Here is a 15168-nt window from a genome sequence, read left to right as displayed (position 1 = left end):
CTGTGCCCTCATTTTGGCTGCCTCCTCTGTTTGATTCTACATATTAGGTAGATCTACTATCTCCAGTCATGGCACCTTATATAGAAGGTGTCCTATGGGGCACAGTGGTATAATCTTCCCGTTTACCTGAGCCACATGCTCCAGGGTGTTCCTTGTGTAGTTTTGTGTGCTGCTTGTAGTTAAGACATTATTGCTGTTAGCACATTAGTGAGTGGGACTGACCCACCACAGGCCAACTGGCTTTGAGGACTACCCGTGACTACAGCATAAGCTGTTGTGTGCGGACTGACCCCATGGAGTGGGATTCACTTTAGTGGAACTATGGTGCCTGCCAAGTCCATCCTTCGGGTGTGCCATTTATGGCATTAACTAGACAGTGCTCTGGTGTGGTCTGAAGCTAGCCACCAAGGGTGTTGGTTCTGATGGCTCTTGAGAGGGACTTCTGTGCAGGCCAAGATTAGCAGCTGCCTTTGGGCTAGGATCACCTGGTAGGAACTACAATATGATCTGTGGTGGGTAGCTGCCTATGCTGGGCTTGGGACACTTGGGAGTTGTTGTGCTGTGAACTGAAGCCAGCTGCCAGAAGCGCTGAGCTTGGGCTACTTAACAAGAAGTACAGGGCATTCTGAGGCCAACCACTGCTTGTTTGGGGTTTATGAACCTGTGAGAGATTTTAAGGAAGTCCAAAGCATGGACCAAGTCTAGCTGCTTGTGTGGATTATCCTCTGAAATGGGTTTGGACAAGGCATGTGAATTGGGTGGTATAGGGTCTCAGAATATCACCAGGGTGGGCAAGAGCAGTATTAGCCAAGTTAATCAAGACTTAGATTTGGCACCTGCCTGAAGGCTGAGGGGGGAAAGGGCTGAACAAAGGAACAATGGTACCTTCTAACACTTTAGTTTCTATAAGAGCTTCCCCTCCAGCCTTCACACTGAATCCAGAAAATCAGTCTTTGCCCATATGTCCCTGGCACCCTTTGAACTGCTGTACTTCCTCTGAAGCTTAGGGTGAATGTTTGTGATTAAATGAGCCTGTGCTCCAATCCTTGAAGAGATCACTTTGGTCTATAGAAGCCCTCCATCTCATCAGAACTAAATCCCTACTGATTTTCACAGCCAGCTGTTGTGGGGATTCATCTTCCCAGCACTGGTGGTCCTGGCTGGGGATCCCAGTGTGGACCTCTGCAGCTGAGGTGATCCTCCCTGTTCTTAACCACCACACATTAGTGTGGGCCAGCCCGTTTCACATTTCTGCCCACTTGGAATATTTCAAGATTGCCTAAAATCTGTTATGTGTGGATGAATGCCAAACCTGTAGATAATTTTTGTAAGTTATTTGAGCCAAATAGAGGATATGTCTAGAAGCAAGATCTCAACAGACTGAGAAAAATGCTTCCAAGAAATGACAGTTTGCAGCTTTCTTTATGCATTTGGAATTAAGATGATGTAAGGAACATATGTGAAGCTAGCAGACAGAAAAGAAGGGATCGATGTACCAGACAGTTAACAGGACTCTATGTTCTCATGAGGGTGATCATGTTTCAGAAGGAGATGTCTGAAAAGAGGCATTTCAAAAGTGGCATTTCAGTGATAACCTAGGTGCACAGAAACAATGGATAGGGCTTGGTTAAGGCAAAGATAATCCATTTACTAGAGAAGTTACATGCCTGGACATGTCTGCCCACTGTGACCTGCCTAGTTAAGAGTTTATGATCAAATCAGTCTGAGGTTACTTTCCACAGAACCACTTTTATGTCCATTCACCCTTCATTACCGATACATATTTTTATATTACTAAAATTGTGGAGTTGGTGCATTACTTTAAAATCACTATACAATATTTGTATTTCTTCCTCATCTCAAAAATGACTCAGCTATTCATCATGTTGACCCATAATATATTTCATTTAAACATTTAGATTATTTCATTTTGGTACTCAGAAGAAAAAAAACCACCAAGCATATTTTATGATGTTGGACTTGGGTAGATTAAATATATTGCCTTAGTGACTTAAATGTTTGTTATATTGTTATATTGTTATATATATTGTTAGCCTCTCTCCTTTCCCTTCCTCAACCCCATAATATTTGAGAGCTATTAGATAATTTATGCACCCATGAAAAGATTTTACAGCTTTTTCTTTTCCAAGTATCTTTTAAGTAAATATTAGGCACATTGCTTTGCCATGTCATTTGGCCTATTTAATTTTAGGTTTAAAAAACTCAGAGAATAGTTATACAAATAACCAAAAATTCATTAAGAGGCGCTTTTTATATGGTGATCCAAACAGTGGGATTACATTTCCTATCAAAAAAAGAAATAAATACAAATTCTTAAATTTAAAAAAGGAGAAGAAATAATATATACAGCATAATCCTAATGTCTACCTGAATAAAGAGGTAAAGTAAGTCAAACTCAACGTGGTCAAAAAGATGATTTTATTCAGAATTAACTGAAGAATTGCAATTTAGAATGTGCAAATTATAATAAGCTACAGGCCAGTCCATTCAGAGTTTGGGATAGGGTGTACTTAAAGGCAAGAAATTTAAAGATGGGAGAATTCAGTTAATATCTGTTAAAATGTATATATTTGTTATATGGCATCTTCTATTGTTATTATTATATAATGTTCCTTTACTGTTGTTTAATTAATTTGGGCCTTGAATTTTGCTTAATCTGATGACAATATTGCACCAATGTATTCTTTTGTTTTCATTTCATTGATATTTTTCACTTTTAAAACAAAAACAAATGGAGACAAACTTTGAAAATTCCCCATGAAGACAAAGCCAATCCAATCATGTCTCTGGAAAGCAAGAGCAAAATTTTCCAAGGTTGGTCTGAGGCAACTCCTGGCCAACTCTTTATTATTTAGGAAAATTATAATATTACCAGTTTTCTGTAAATCAGGCATTTAAGGAAATAGGTCTCTTGGTCCTTGTGTTTTGTTTTCGTGATGGGACAAGCACGAGATTTTCCATTTTATATCCAATGGTTCCATTTTAGATTGAAATTCTTTCACACTAATAAAATAAAAAAGAATTGATATGTTTATACAGAAAAAAGTGCAAAGGAACATGAAGAGACATAGATAGATGATAGGTAAATAGATGATAAATTCTAAAATCAGTTAGCATTAGATGGTGGAACTTAACTGATTTAATTTTCTTGGTGCTAATCTGCAGTTTGTACTTCAAGAAAAAAGAATGCATTCTTGTCAATTATATGAGACTTAAAGATTTCAGAGACAATTATTTCACAGATTATTCTGAAGTACTTAAGGCAGGAAAGAAAAGTATAGGAGGGTTTTAGCCTGAATAATCTTCAGACAAACAGAATCTTTTGTATTTGGGTAGAATAGGGAATATTAGCAAAATCCTTGACAACTCTTCACAAGTCCAACTTCAGGAAATTGGCCATGTTAAGTCCATCTGAGGACCCTTAGTTCTTCTGAATCTATCTTTCCTTTATCCCGTAGATGGTGGCCACAGGACTCTGTAAGTCAGACGACCACGTGGTTAGTGGAAACTTTGTCACTCCTCTTCCTGTGATCTTAGGCCATGAGGCAGCTGGCATTGTGGAGAGCATTGGAGAAGGGGTGACTACAGTAAAACCAGGTACAGAATTCACACTTGGAGAATGTACCTTTGTTCAGGATCCCAAGAACATCCAGCCTGGATGATGAAACTGAAGCAGTGTGAGGTGAAAGACCTTGCTGAGGATGCAGCAGGGCTGGGACTTGAACAGAGTTCTCTTCCTCTTCTTCCTGCCTCAGGCATGTGTGCATTCATGCACTCATGAATTCTCTCCTTCAGCAAGTATTTGCTGAGTACCTACTAGATGTCAGGTACCAGGTTTGATCCTAGTGATACAAAAGAGACCCACTGCCTGACAGAGTTCACAATCAAACAACCCATTTTAGTGCTGCTGAGAACTGTCTTCTCTCAGGTCCAAGAAGAACTACAAATAGGACAAGGGAAAAAAACTTTAGTCTATGGGCCTAAACTTTAGTCTAGTTTATGTCCTGGGCCTATAGATCAGTGAATGGAAACTGTTTTGTGCTGACTTCAAAGAACAGGGACATTGAGGCCCTGACTGAATCAACACGATCTCCTCTTAGGTGCGAAGTGGAACTTGGTTACTGATTTTCTGTTCCAATGTGACCTTCTTTCTTGAACACAGAATGAATGAATGAAACAGACTATTTAGAAGGAAAGGAGAGACCTACTATCCTGTATACACCATATCTGTTTAATTACACTTAACCATGGTTACAAAGTACTAGTTTATCTTTAATATTTATTTTGTCTTCATTTTATTTTGCATTAATATAGATAAATATTTTTAGAGGTAAAGACTGAAAAATATAAAATGCTCATGCTGTCATCTCCATATAAAATTTATCTATTAAATATTATAGACAAAAATGGCCCAACCATTTTTACAGGTTTTGTGGATGAGTAAAATAGATAATTTAAAATAAAAATTATATTTAATTCTAAAAAAATCACTGTAGCCAGTAAATTCAACCTCCCCCATTATCAAATACTTAACCTATGGACAGAAAATATTAAAATAAGTGGCTTTATTTGAGTTTCAGTTCTTAGTATTTCCTTCAGTTAGAAATAAATTAATAATCAATGACACCCTTATTTTTCACCATGCCTCCCTCCACCATAACAGGAAAAATAAATAATTCAGCTAAAAACATTTGAAAGTAAGTTCTTATCTTAAAAGAAAGCTCCTAACTAATGATTGAGGGTTGAGATTTTCAAGGAAATTTCTTGAATTCTTTTTTCCCCATTATTGTTACTTTTTCTTTAAAAACACTAAAATTTTAAAAATAGGCACTCATTTATAGTAAAAATAAACAGTCACTTTTAAAAGCAAAGAAATGTTTGTCAAAATCCTCATTTTTACTGTACCCCAAAGTATTATAAAATACTGACTATCCCCAACATCTAATGAGAGTATGGCCACCTCTCACAAACTAAAATTTATAGATACTTATAGTAAGAATATTTAACATTTGACTACTAAGTGTTAAATGAGATACATATAAAACCACGAAGAGAAAAAAAGCACAGGATAAAAAAGTAACTATTAGTGCATTAAAAACATTTGAAAATCCATGTTGTTTCCCACATGTGCATTTCCTCTTGGGCGATCTTCAGGCACATATAAACCCCAACCAATCACAATGCTGCCAGGCAATAACCAATGACATCATGGTGACTGGATCGTACTTCTTAGACCCTATTCAAAGACAACCACCTCTTATGTATAACCATCAGCTTTAGGTTCTTGTTATATTAATTCCTGGGCAGAGATTTAGTAAGAATTGTTTTATTCCCCTCCAGGTGATAAAGTCATCCCACTCTTTGTTCCCCAGTGTGGGAAATGCAGTGTTTGTAAACACCCAGAAGGCAACTTGTGCTTGAAAAATGAGTAAGTTTCTGATACTCTCCTTACACAGCCAATGAATTTACACCTTGGTTATGCTCCTGTCTCATGCTCTGTGTGTCTGTGTGTTGCACTGGCCAGCATAATCATGCCTCAGGGGACCATGCAGGATGGTACCAGCAGGTTCACCTGCCGAGGGAAGACCATCAACCACTACCTTGGCATCAGCACCTTCTCCCAGTACACAGTGGTGGACGAGATCTCAGTGGCCAAGATTGATGCAGCCTCACCACTAGAGAAAGTCTGTCTCATTGGCTGTGGATTCACTACTGGTTATGGATCTGCAGTCAAAGTTGCCAAGGTGGGAGTGAACAATGAATGATAAAACCAGTTGCACTTGGACAGTCAGGAACCAAAAGGAAAGTGTTTTGTTTTTTTTTTTAAATTATTGTTCAAGTACATTCGGCTCCATTTTCCTGTCACCACAGGAAAGTGGTTTCTCACAGCAATTAGAGATAATTCTTCATAGATTTACTGGTAGCTTTCCCCCCCCCCACCCGCTACCACAATAACATTAATATACTCCATAGAATTTAAGTTGTCGATTATGAGTAGAAAAATGTCTTCAGGGAGAAGTAAGAGCATATCCTAGAAAATTTATCTGCTTATAGCAAGCAAAAAGCTATTGATAATTAGTGAAAAAAAGTAAATATGCCATTTTCAATAATTATTTGTCTATATTTGTTCTTTATGAGATTACTAAATTTTAGAGCTGGGACCTCATTTAGTCATTCATTCTCTGATGAGTCAGCACAAACATAACACCAGGCACAGTAGGTTCTGCTAGTTTCTGAAGCAGCAAAAGTAAATGAAATGAAAGGGTTGCCTTTGAGGAGAATCTAGTCCATCAATCCTCTACTGCCAGAATTAGGATCAACAGTAGATTCCAAAGCCTTACCTGCTACACCTCCAGACCAAGGAGTACCAACATACCTGCTTTGCAGATCGCTATGAGGAAAGCAATGAAGTTTCAGTGATGCATTTTGCATTTATTCTATTCATTAGGGGATTTCACTGCTGCTTCTCCTCCCCTGCCATGAAAACACACACACACACACACACACACACACACACCCTCAGAGGTGGTAGGTTTGAAGGAGAAATTCTTTAAGGTCCCTCTTCCCCAAAGTTTGAAAATCTAGGAGGCCCAGATACATAAAGCTATTTGCCCAAAATCTTATGGCTGGTTAGAATGAGAGGTTTGAATAGCATCTTTCTCAAAATCCCTGCTGAATCTTAAACCATAATATATTATTACCTACATTTTAAAATTACAACCACAAGCCCCATATTTTTCTAAGTAAAGTAAAAAGTCATGATGTACCCCAGAGAATGATTGATTACTAGGGACAGAAGGAATATTTTACCAACAATGAGGCTGCCTCCTAAAGCAGACCAGATATATTAAACAGTCCTTAGCTGATTTCAACAACTGACAGCAGATGTTTTTCAAATTCTGTGACTTTAGACCTCAGTCCCTTGTGCAATTGCATCGTCTGTTTGAGCAGATGGTCTGAGCCTACACACAAAGCAGAAGCCGAGGGCACTCATGATAATGAATTTCAACCATTATTAAAATGTAGACCAACTTTTTATTGAATTATTGTTCATTAGTATATTTTTAAAAAGCAAGCATAAAGACCCACTAAGAGTACACTGGTCTCAAGCTGCATTTTCTTAAAGTTTCCAGTTAAATCTCCCCAGTTGTTAGGTTTGGTGTTAAGCTGAGAATAACTTCTCTGCCTCACAGCTAATTTCTGCTCTTATTATACCGGTAATGACTACTGAAAGTTAATGAACCAAGGAGTTAATCATTGAGGATTTGGTTAGGTTAATTTTGGCCTCCTGGAATACCTTTTCCACTTATTTCATTTCCCAAAAATTGCTTATGTGTATGTACAATTTACTGAAGCTTGTCAATGGATTTTAGCCACTAGATTGTCTACAGGATGGGAGTCATTGGCATTTAGAGCTCCGAGATCCTCTAGTCCCTGGCTCCCAGCCTGGGCTTCCCATTGGAGTCACCTGGGAACTGGGACCTACCTGTAGACATGTAATTGGTTATGGGCTGTGACCTGGGCACTGAGAGGTTTTAAAGCTCCTTAGGTGATTCTAATGTCTGCAAAGTTTAAGAACTGCTGATCTAGTTCAAAGCCCTCAATTTAAACATGAACCTACAGAAGCCAACAGAGATTTGAAAGCAGGTTGGACAGAAGAGTCTGAATAGTCCTGATAACAGATAAGATGTGGCACTTCATACAGCTTAGACACTTTCCAATCATTACTTAATCCATTTTCACATTTTCTGAAACACAGGTCACCCCGGGCTCCACCTGTGCGGTGTTTGGCCTCGGAGGAGTCGGCCTGTCTGTGGTCATGGGCTGTAAAGCGGCTGGAGCGGCCAGGATCATTGGGGTGGACATCAACAAAGGCAAATTTGAGAAGGCAAAGGAATTGGGTGCCACTGAGTGCATCAGCCCACAGGACTTCAAGAAACCCATCCAGGAGGTGCTGAAGGAAATGACCAGTGGAGGTGTGGATTTTTCATTTGAAGTCGTTGGTTGTCTTGACACCATGGTATGTACCGTGAAATGCTTTGAAATATGTTTCCTCGTTCTGGAGTATGTTTTAGGCAGCAAAGTATGGACATTATATGTACAGAATATTTTTAAAACTGTGAATGGTGATTTTCTTTCTCCTATTTGATACCTGGATTGTTTAATTTATTATTATAAGTTTCATTCCATCAGCTAAGCAAACTATTTTCCCTTTAGAGAAGAAAGACAGGTTTTTTTATTGAGCCATTTTAAATTTACCTTGTTAATTTTTAGTTAAAAAATTGAAACTCAAGTAAATATAAACAATACAAATTCTCTTCTCAAACTGGCAAGTTTCATTTTTCAATTTTTCCCTCACATTGTTTAACGAAATGGTTTAATAATTTTTATACATTTTAGTGAGTTCTGATTTTTTTCATGAATCATAATTTGGTCAAAAAATCAAGGGGGAGGGTGGAGGCAGGGGAGGGAGGTGGGTTTAGCTGGGGTGGGGTGGAGGGATGGGGAGAAAAGGCACACAGCTGTAATTGAATAACAATAAAAATTTTTTAAAAAGAAAAAGGAAAAGAAGGTCAAAACTATGAATAATAAAATGGCAATAAATACATATCTATCAATAATTGAATCTAAAAAATGAATTAAGCAAACAAGAAGAACAGAGAGACAATCCTGGATACAGAGAGTGTTTTGATGGTTACCAGGTAGAAGGGGGTGTGGGGGAATGGATGGAGAGGTGAGGGGATTAAGAAGTATAAATTGGTACTCACAGAATAGCCATGTAAAGTACAGTATAGGAAATTGAGTAGCCAAAGAACCTATATGCATGACCCATGGGTAGGAACAATGGTGCGGGGATTGCCTGAAGGAGTGGGGGATGGGGGGTGGGAGGAGACAAAGGGGGAAAATAGGACCACTGTAAAAGCACAATCAATAAAATATTTTTTAAAAATAATGAGCAATTTAAGGCCCATATCATTTTATTAACACAAAATATACCCCATTTTACCACTGCCTACAACACAGTGCCTGGAACATACATTAAGCACCCACGTCTGTGCATTAGACTGAATACTTTTAAAAGTCAACAGATTTTCCCACCAAAAAAAATTTAAGAGGTACATATCTCTTAGCTATGGATTACATGAGATAAAGTATGTAAAATATTTAGCCCAGCACCGCCTGTCAAATGGTAAGCTCTTAATAAATGTTAGCTGGTGTTATGGACAGGAAATACTGTTTTCCAAAGTTGCAGTGAAACATGATCTCTAGGATATACATGTTACTTTCAAATAATTCAAAACATTATCAATTACCATGTGGAAGACATCTCCAGCTATATTTCTTCCAGCTTCTTATGTGGAATTGGATTGTTACTTTAACTGAAGACACCAATATCTGATAGTCACATGTTCTGAGCTTACCTGGTTTTCCAAATGCCATACTCCATAATCAAAGGACTAATCATTATCTATATTGCTGGGGATCCTGAAAAAATTTTCCTACTACAGAAATGTTTAAAACACTGACTGGGGCAGGGAGGCTCTCTTTTGAAGTTCTAGAATAATAGATATAGTTTAAAGTAAAATCAATATATATTTTGGGGAGGTAAAAGCACATTTAAAACATGTTCATTTCAGTCCAATAGGTATGTTCAAAGGTACTTATCATCATTAATTATCAGGGCAGTGTAAATCAAAACTACAATGAGATAACACCTCACCACTCCTGTTAGGATGGCTGCTATCAAAAGGTCCAAGAAATGGTATTGGCAAAGTTGTGGTTCACTGTTGGAGGGGATGTAAATTGGCTCAACCATTACAAATAGCAGTATAGAAGGTCCCTAAAAAATTTAAAATAGAGCTACCATATGATCTAGCAATTCTACTTCTAGGTATATATCCAAATAAAATGACATCACTACCTCAAGTAGCTATGTGCACCCCTGTGTTTGCTGAAGCATTATTTACATTAGCCAAGATGTGGAAACAGCCTAAGTATCTATCAGCTGATGACTGAATGAAGAAATTGTGATATGTGTATGGTGGAATATTATTCAGCCATAAAATCAGAAAAATCCTGCCATTTGCAAGAACATAAATAAATCTGGGGGACGTCATGCTAAGTAAAATAAGCCAGACACAGACAAATACTTTACGATCTCCCTTATATGTGAAGTCCAATAAAGTTGAAGTCTTAGAACCATTGAGTACAATGGTGGTTTCCAGGGCTGGGGTTGGGGTAAGAAATGGGGGGATATTGGTAAAAGGGTACAAACATTCAGTTATAAGATGAGCAAATTCTGAAAATCTAATGTACAGCATGGTGGTTATGGTCATTAATATTGTATTCTGTATTTCAAGTTTGCTAAGGGAATAGATCTTAAGTGTTCTCACCACAAACGAAAAGCAAAGATAAGAAAATGATAACTACGTGAGGGGTGTGTTAACTTGATTGTGGTAATCTTTCATATTGCATATGTATATTAAATCAGGACATAGTACACCCTAGAGAAACACATTGCATAACCTGACTATATACAACTTTTATTTGGTAATAATACCTCCACAAAGCTGGCTAAATACATAAATCAGAAAAAGTGTCTGTTTTAGAAATGGACAGTAGTGTATGGAACCATTAAAAAGGGAGACCATCAAGTGGACCAGAGACAAATTGTGATGATGTAATTAACCTTATATCTTGCTCACCATCAAAATACTTGGTTCAAAGTACTGAGTTCAAAACATCCATTTAATAAACAAATGAAAAATGAGTTAACCAACTCAGATTGCCTGTGAGTCATGTGATGACAAAATATCACTTGTATTTAAGGAATCAGACTTTTTACAGGTATGTTTGTAGTGATATTCACCTCTTCATTACTTTATAAGAAAGAATGATGTATATACAAATTCATTCATCCATTGTCTTATCCAAAACACACTTTTGGGGTTTTATCTAAAGCCACAGCCCTATCCTAGGCATAATGGGGAGTGAAGATGCCAAAGATATAATCTTCTCCCTCCACAAGCTCACAATCTAGCTAGATCAGTATTACATGATACCGTAGATTGTGAGCGAGGACTATCAGAGAATCCACTTTAAAGATGCCAAATATTAATTTTATTCCAGGTGGCTGCCTTGTCATGCTGTCAATATGCATATGGCATTAGCGTCATTGTAGGATTACCTCCTGGTTCCCAAAATCTCTCCATGAACCCCAAGTTGTTGTTGAGTGGGCGTACCTGGAAAGGAGCAACTTTTGGTGGTATGTGTTTAGGTTCAAGGGCTGAATTTTTTTTAACCTCAGGACTTCTTCCCTTTATCAAGTGCCAAGGCCAGGTTTTAAAAGTCAACATGGTTAAAATAAATGTAAAATCCTTTGCATCTATAGGCTCCAAATCAACTAGATGTGGAACTAATGCATAAGTTCCCAAGACAGATTTTTCTGGTGTCCCCATAAACTAGGATCTTTTATCACCACTTCTTTTTATACATGTGGCTCCACAAGGCACTGAATACACCTACTAGGACCCAGGAAATCCAGAGCAATAATTCATGTCTGCTTTCATTACCCAAATTTATACGATTGCACAATTTTCTCCTTGACTTTGGAAATAACCATCCATAGTATAATTTCTCTGTGAGAGAGCTAATTACTAAGGACCCTTGTTTATTTAGGCAGATTTTTAAGTAAAATAATAAGTCTAACCACTGCCAGAGGATATTGAAGCACTCTGTCTCTTATTAACCTCAATAATAGTAATCTGAGTAGAACTTTCATTTTAATTCCATTCAGAAAGTCTCCTCTCCAATTCTCTTCCCACTAACTGCATCTAACAATGATGTCATTTTCTTTTCAGGCTTTAAGAGTAAAGATTCTGTCCCCAAACTTGTGGCTGATTTTATGGCTAAGAAATTTTCATTGGATCCATTAATAACCCATGTTTTACCTTTTGAAAACATAAATGAAGGATATGAACTGCTTCGTTCTGGAAAGAGGTAGTTTTTAAGTTTCCTTGTATAGTGGGGTTTTGGTTAACAGAAAAAAGGTGAAAATATGGGAAAAGCATTGGAGTGCCTTGGTTTTCCATTACTAGTTCAGTCTTTGCATGCAAGATCACATTGTGATAAACTAGGAATAGTTGCTTTGCATTTCCTGTTCTGTTGAAATGAAGTTACATATGTTGGTTACAGTGAATCCAAATTATAAAAGGCACTGATCTTTATTTACAAGCGAACACTCACCCTTGCAAGGAAAAAAAAAAATCAGAATCTCACAGTCTTATGACATGGAGCTCCTGCAGCCTCTGCCTGGCCACCTAAAAAGATTGACCATTAATGGCTATAAATTTAAATTATATATGGGAGTAGGTGGAGCTACATTGGGGTTGTTTTCTATGCAAATATCACAATTATTTCTTTAAAAAACTGTTCTTTCTTTTTTCAGTTTACAAAGAATTTTTCACGAATAAAAATGGTGGGAAAGGGGAATGATGTTGTAAATGTTTGTCTTACATTTTCTTCATAGCTTAGCAAAACAAGACAGTGTCACTTCATACCCCTAATATTTAACTCTACAACCACCTAAAAAGAAAAAAATTGTTTGCATTCTAGATGAGGCACAACTAGCAACAGGCAGTTATACCTAACTTCCACCTTCTACTTCCATAGCCCATGCTTTTTCTACTACCTCATACTTCTTCTCCTGAAGTTTTCAATTTTAAGTTGAAAGTTTAATTATTTCTTAAGCATCCACACACATAACATATTATACTAGACATTGAGTTTGATAAATATTATTGAAGAGGGAAAGAAACTAGCATCACAGAGCATCAGATTACATCCTTTCTAGAAAGCAATTTGATAATGTGTATCAGGGGAGGGGAAAAAACCCTGAGATGCTTTGTCCCAGCAACTCTATTCCTGGCAATCTACTCTACAAACATAATCAGATATGTGAACACCTCTATTTAAGCATAGTCATCTATAATAGCAAAATTTGGAAATATCCTAAAAGTCCAACATTACGGGGATGGTTTCAAGGGCTTCCAACATGTACTAGAAATCAAAGAAGCCATTAAAAAGAAATGGTTTCATAATATAATTTCAGTTTATAGAATAGAGAATAAACATATATACAATATGATCCCAAGTTCTCAACAAGAACAATAAAAAATGTATATATGTGTAGAAAAAACATTGATCAAAATGCAAGAAAATATTAACACTGATTATCTCTTTGTTGTGGGATAACAGGCTATTTTAATTTTATTTACACAGTCCTTTAATTTCTAAATTATCTAGATAATTTTCTCTCTATATATAATTTTATAGGCATGAAGACCTTCTTTTCCTAAAAGCATTTAAACATCAGAAGATGATTTTTAGAAAGAACATGAGTCCCAGGGTAAATGTTACATTTCTGATCTTCCCAAGAGCAGAGTTCCCTAAATGCAAATCAATTTTTTCTACTTCCCAGGCTCCTTAAGCACCGCTTTATCAGGGCTCCTTTAAACCTTCAACATGCATGTAACTAACTATTACATCGCTGCTTCTTTCAAGCAAGTTACCTGTCATCTTGTGAGTTGTGCAATTTTGTATTTGGGTTTAAATCCCAGCACTTCACACTAGACATGTGACCTCGAGCAAGTTACAAATTTCTCTAAACCTCAGTATTTTTCATCTGTAAAGTGGAAATAACATTAGAACCTGCCTCATAGCATTGTCAAATTGAGTTTACACCTCAATAATACCGCCTAAATGGCAGTGATGTTCAGGATGCTATGTTTGAGCTAAAGGTTGGAGAAAACGCAGGACTGAGCCGGAAAAGGTGAACTGCTGCTCTCTGACTTGACTTGAGCGCAAAGGAATGTGAAGGAGTGGCAGGAAACACAGAGCTGTTCACTGGCGCACATCAGGTGCTCTTTAGGCTCTCACATGGAAGAGTGTGAATCCCCTAAACATTCAAACAGTTGACATTTTATATTTTCTATTTCAGTATCCACACCATCCTGACGTTTTGAGACCTTGCAAATGCTTCACTTGCAGCAGTCTTCTGGCTCCTTCACCATCTGGCACGTCAGCCAAACATCGTCAATAATTCTGTTCTTCAGAGATGCTGTCAATAAATTAATTACACATGGGAGCTGTTCCAAAGAAACAAAAACTGATGTGAAGTCATTTTTCAGGCAAAGGTTTAAAATCTAAGTGACAGCTAGGTTAACCATCAGCTGTGTAACTGAGTCCAATAAACATTCCCTCTTAATCACTCCAGGCATGTTGGATCATGTCATCTTTCCCATCCAGGAAAAATAATTCTTCTGACTTCTTGCCCTTTTTGTATCTTAGCCACCCTTAGTCACTGAAGCTCAGTGGAAGAGGTCCTCATTATACTCGCCCCTGAAGTGCACATGATGGGCTCTTGTGCTTGAAGCCTTGTACTTCTGTCTCTGCTTTCACTGTCTGTATTTTCCTTTTCATGAAATGTACCAATTCCCTAAGGTAAAGATTATGTGTGGGGAAAAATACGCTAAGACTCTTAAGTGAAAAAGGTCCAGAATATCTGGAATTTTTACTCATAAAAGTGCTTTATTGGTTAAACCACCTTAATTATTACAATTAACTGAAATGAACCATAGGTAATTAAAAAGTAATGTGGTGACTTAAAGTGTAGGGATGAAGCAGATGTGGACACAGCATGTAAAAGGTGACTAAGAAATGGCACAAACATCTAAAGCAATATGTTTTCCAAATATGTATATTTTTACATGTACAGGTTTACATTTTTGCAAAAATTATTTTCAATCTAGAACTTGTCTTAAGTCAAAACTATAACCCTGGGATTAGTTTAATTCTTTTTTTAAATATGTGAAAGCCTGTAGTACATTTGTTAACACTTTCCCAGTCAGGAGAAGATTTACATTTTGAGCTTTATCTCTAAATGAGTAATGAAAAATTTATTCCTTGAAGGAGTTTTAGCTTTCTCCAAAAGTGTGTTTGTTTCCGTGTCTATAATTTGTTTAGTCTTGTGGAAAGGATCCTAGATTTAGAGCAAGTCATCTCCCACTTACTTGTGACCTCCTATAAGTTACTCCACCCCTCTGAGCCCATTTGGTCCTTTGATTTAAAAAATTACATACCAAGCTG

General features: G+C 37.2%; 1 protein-coding gene across 1 annotated transcript; it reads left to right on the top strand.

Annotated features, from left to right (window-relative positions):
* Window positions 1–2716: 2716 nt before the first annotated feature.
* Window positions 2717–14290, top strand: LOC112317769 (alcohol dehydrogenase E chain). Its single transcript, XM_053923047.2, has 8 exons — window positions 2717–2835; window positions 3480–3618; window positions 5362–5449; window positions 5546–5765; window positions 7781–8041; window positions 11152–11287; window positions 11883–12021; window positions 14021–14290. The coding sequence occupies exons 1-8, from the start codon at window positions 2779–2781 to the stop codon at window positions 14043–14045; spliced, it is 1065 nt and encodes a 354-aa protein (XP_053779022.1). The 5' UTR covers window positions 2717–2778; the 3' UTR covers window positions 14046–14290.
* Window positions 14291–15168: the final 878 nt, after the last annotated feature.

This window comes from Desmodus rotundus, chromosome 4, assembly GCF_022682495.2.
Source record: "Desmodus rotundus isolate HL8 chromosome 4, HLdesRot8A.1, whole genome shotgun sequence".
NCBI classification, from domain to species: domain Eukaryota; kingdom Metazoa; phylum Chordata; class Mammalia; order Chiroptera; family Phyllostomidae; genus Desmodus; species Desmodus rotundus.
Note: the sequence above shows the minus strand (reverse complement) of the source record. Positions and strands in the feature narration are given on the sequence as shown.

Bases quoted from the DNA above. Each gene is read 5' to 3' on its own strand.
- LOC112317769 (XM_053923047.2), top strand. From the start codon at position 2,779: ATGAAGACAAAGCCAATCCAATCATGTCTCTGGAAAGCAAGAGCAAAA. The intron at 3,619-5,361 runs GTACAGAATTCA...ATTCCCCTCCAG, and splicing joins GGTGACTACAGTAAAACCAG to GTGATAAAGTCATCCCACTC. The intron at 8,042-11,151 runs GTATGTACCGTG...ATTTTATTCCAG, and splicing joins TTGGTTGTCTTGACACCATG to GTGGCTGCCTTGTCATGCTG.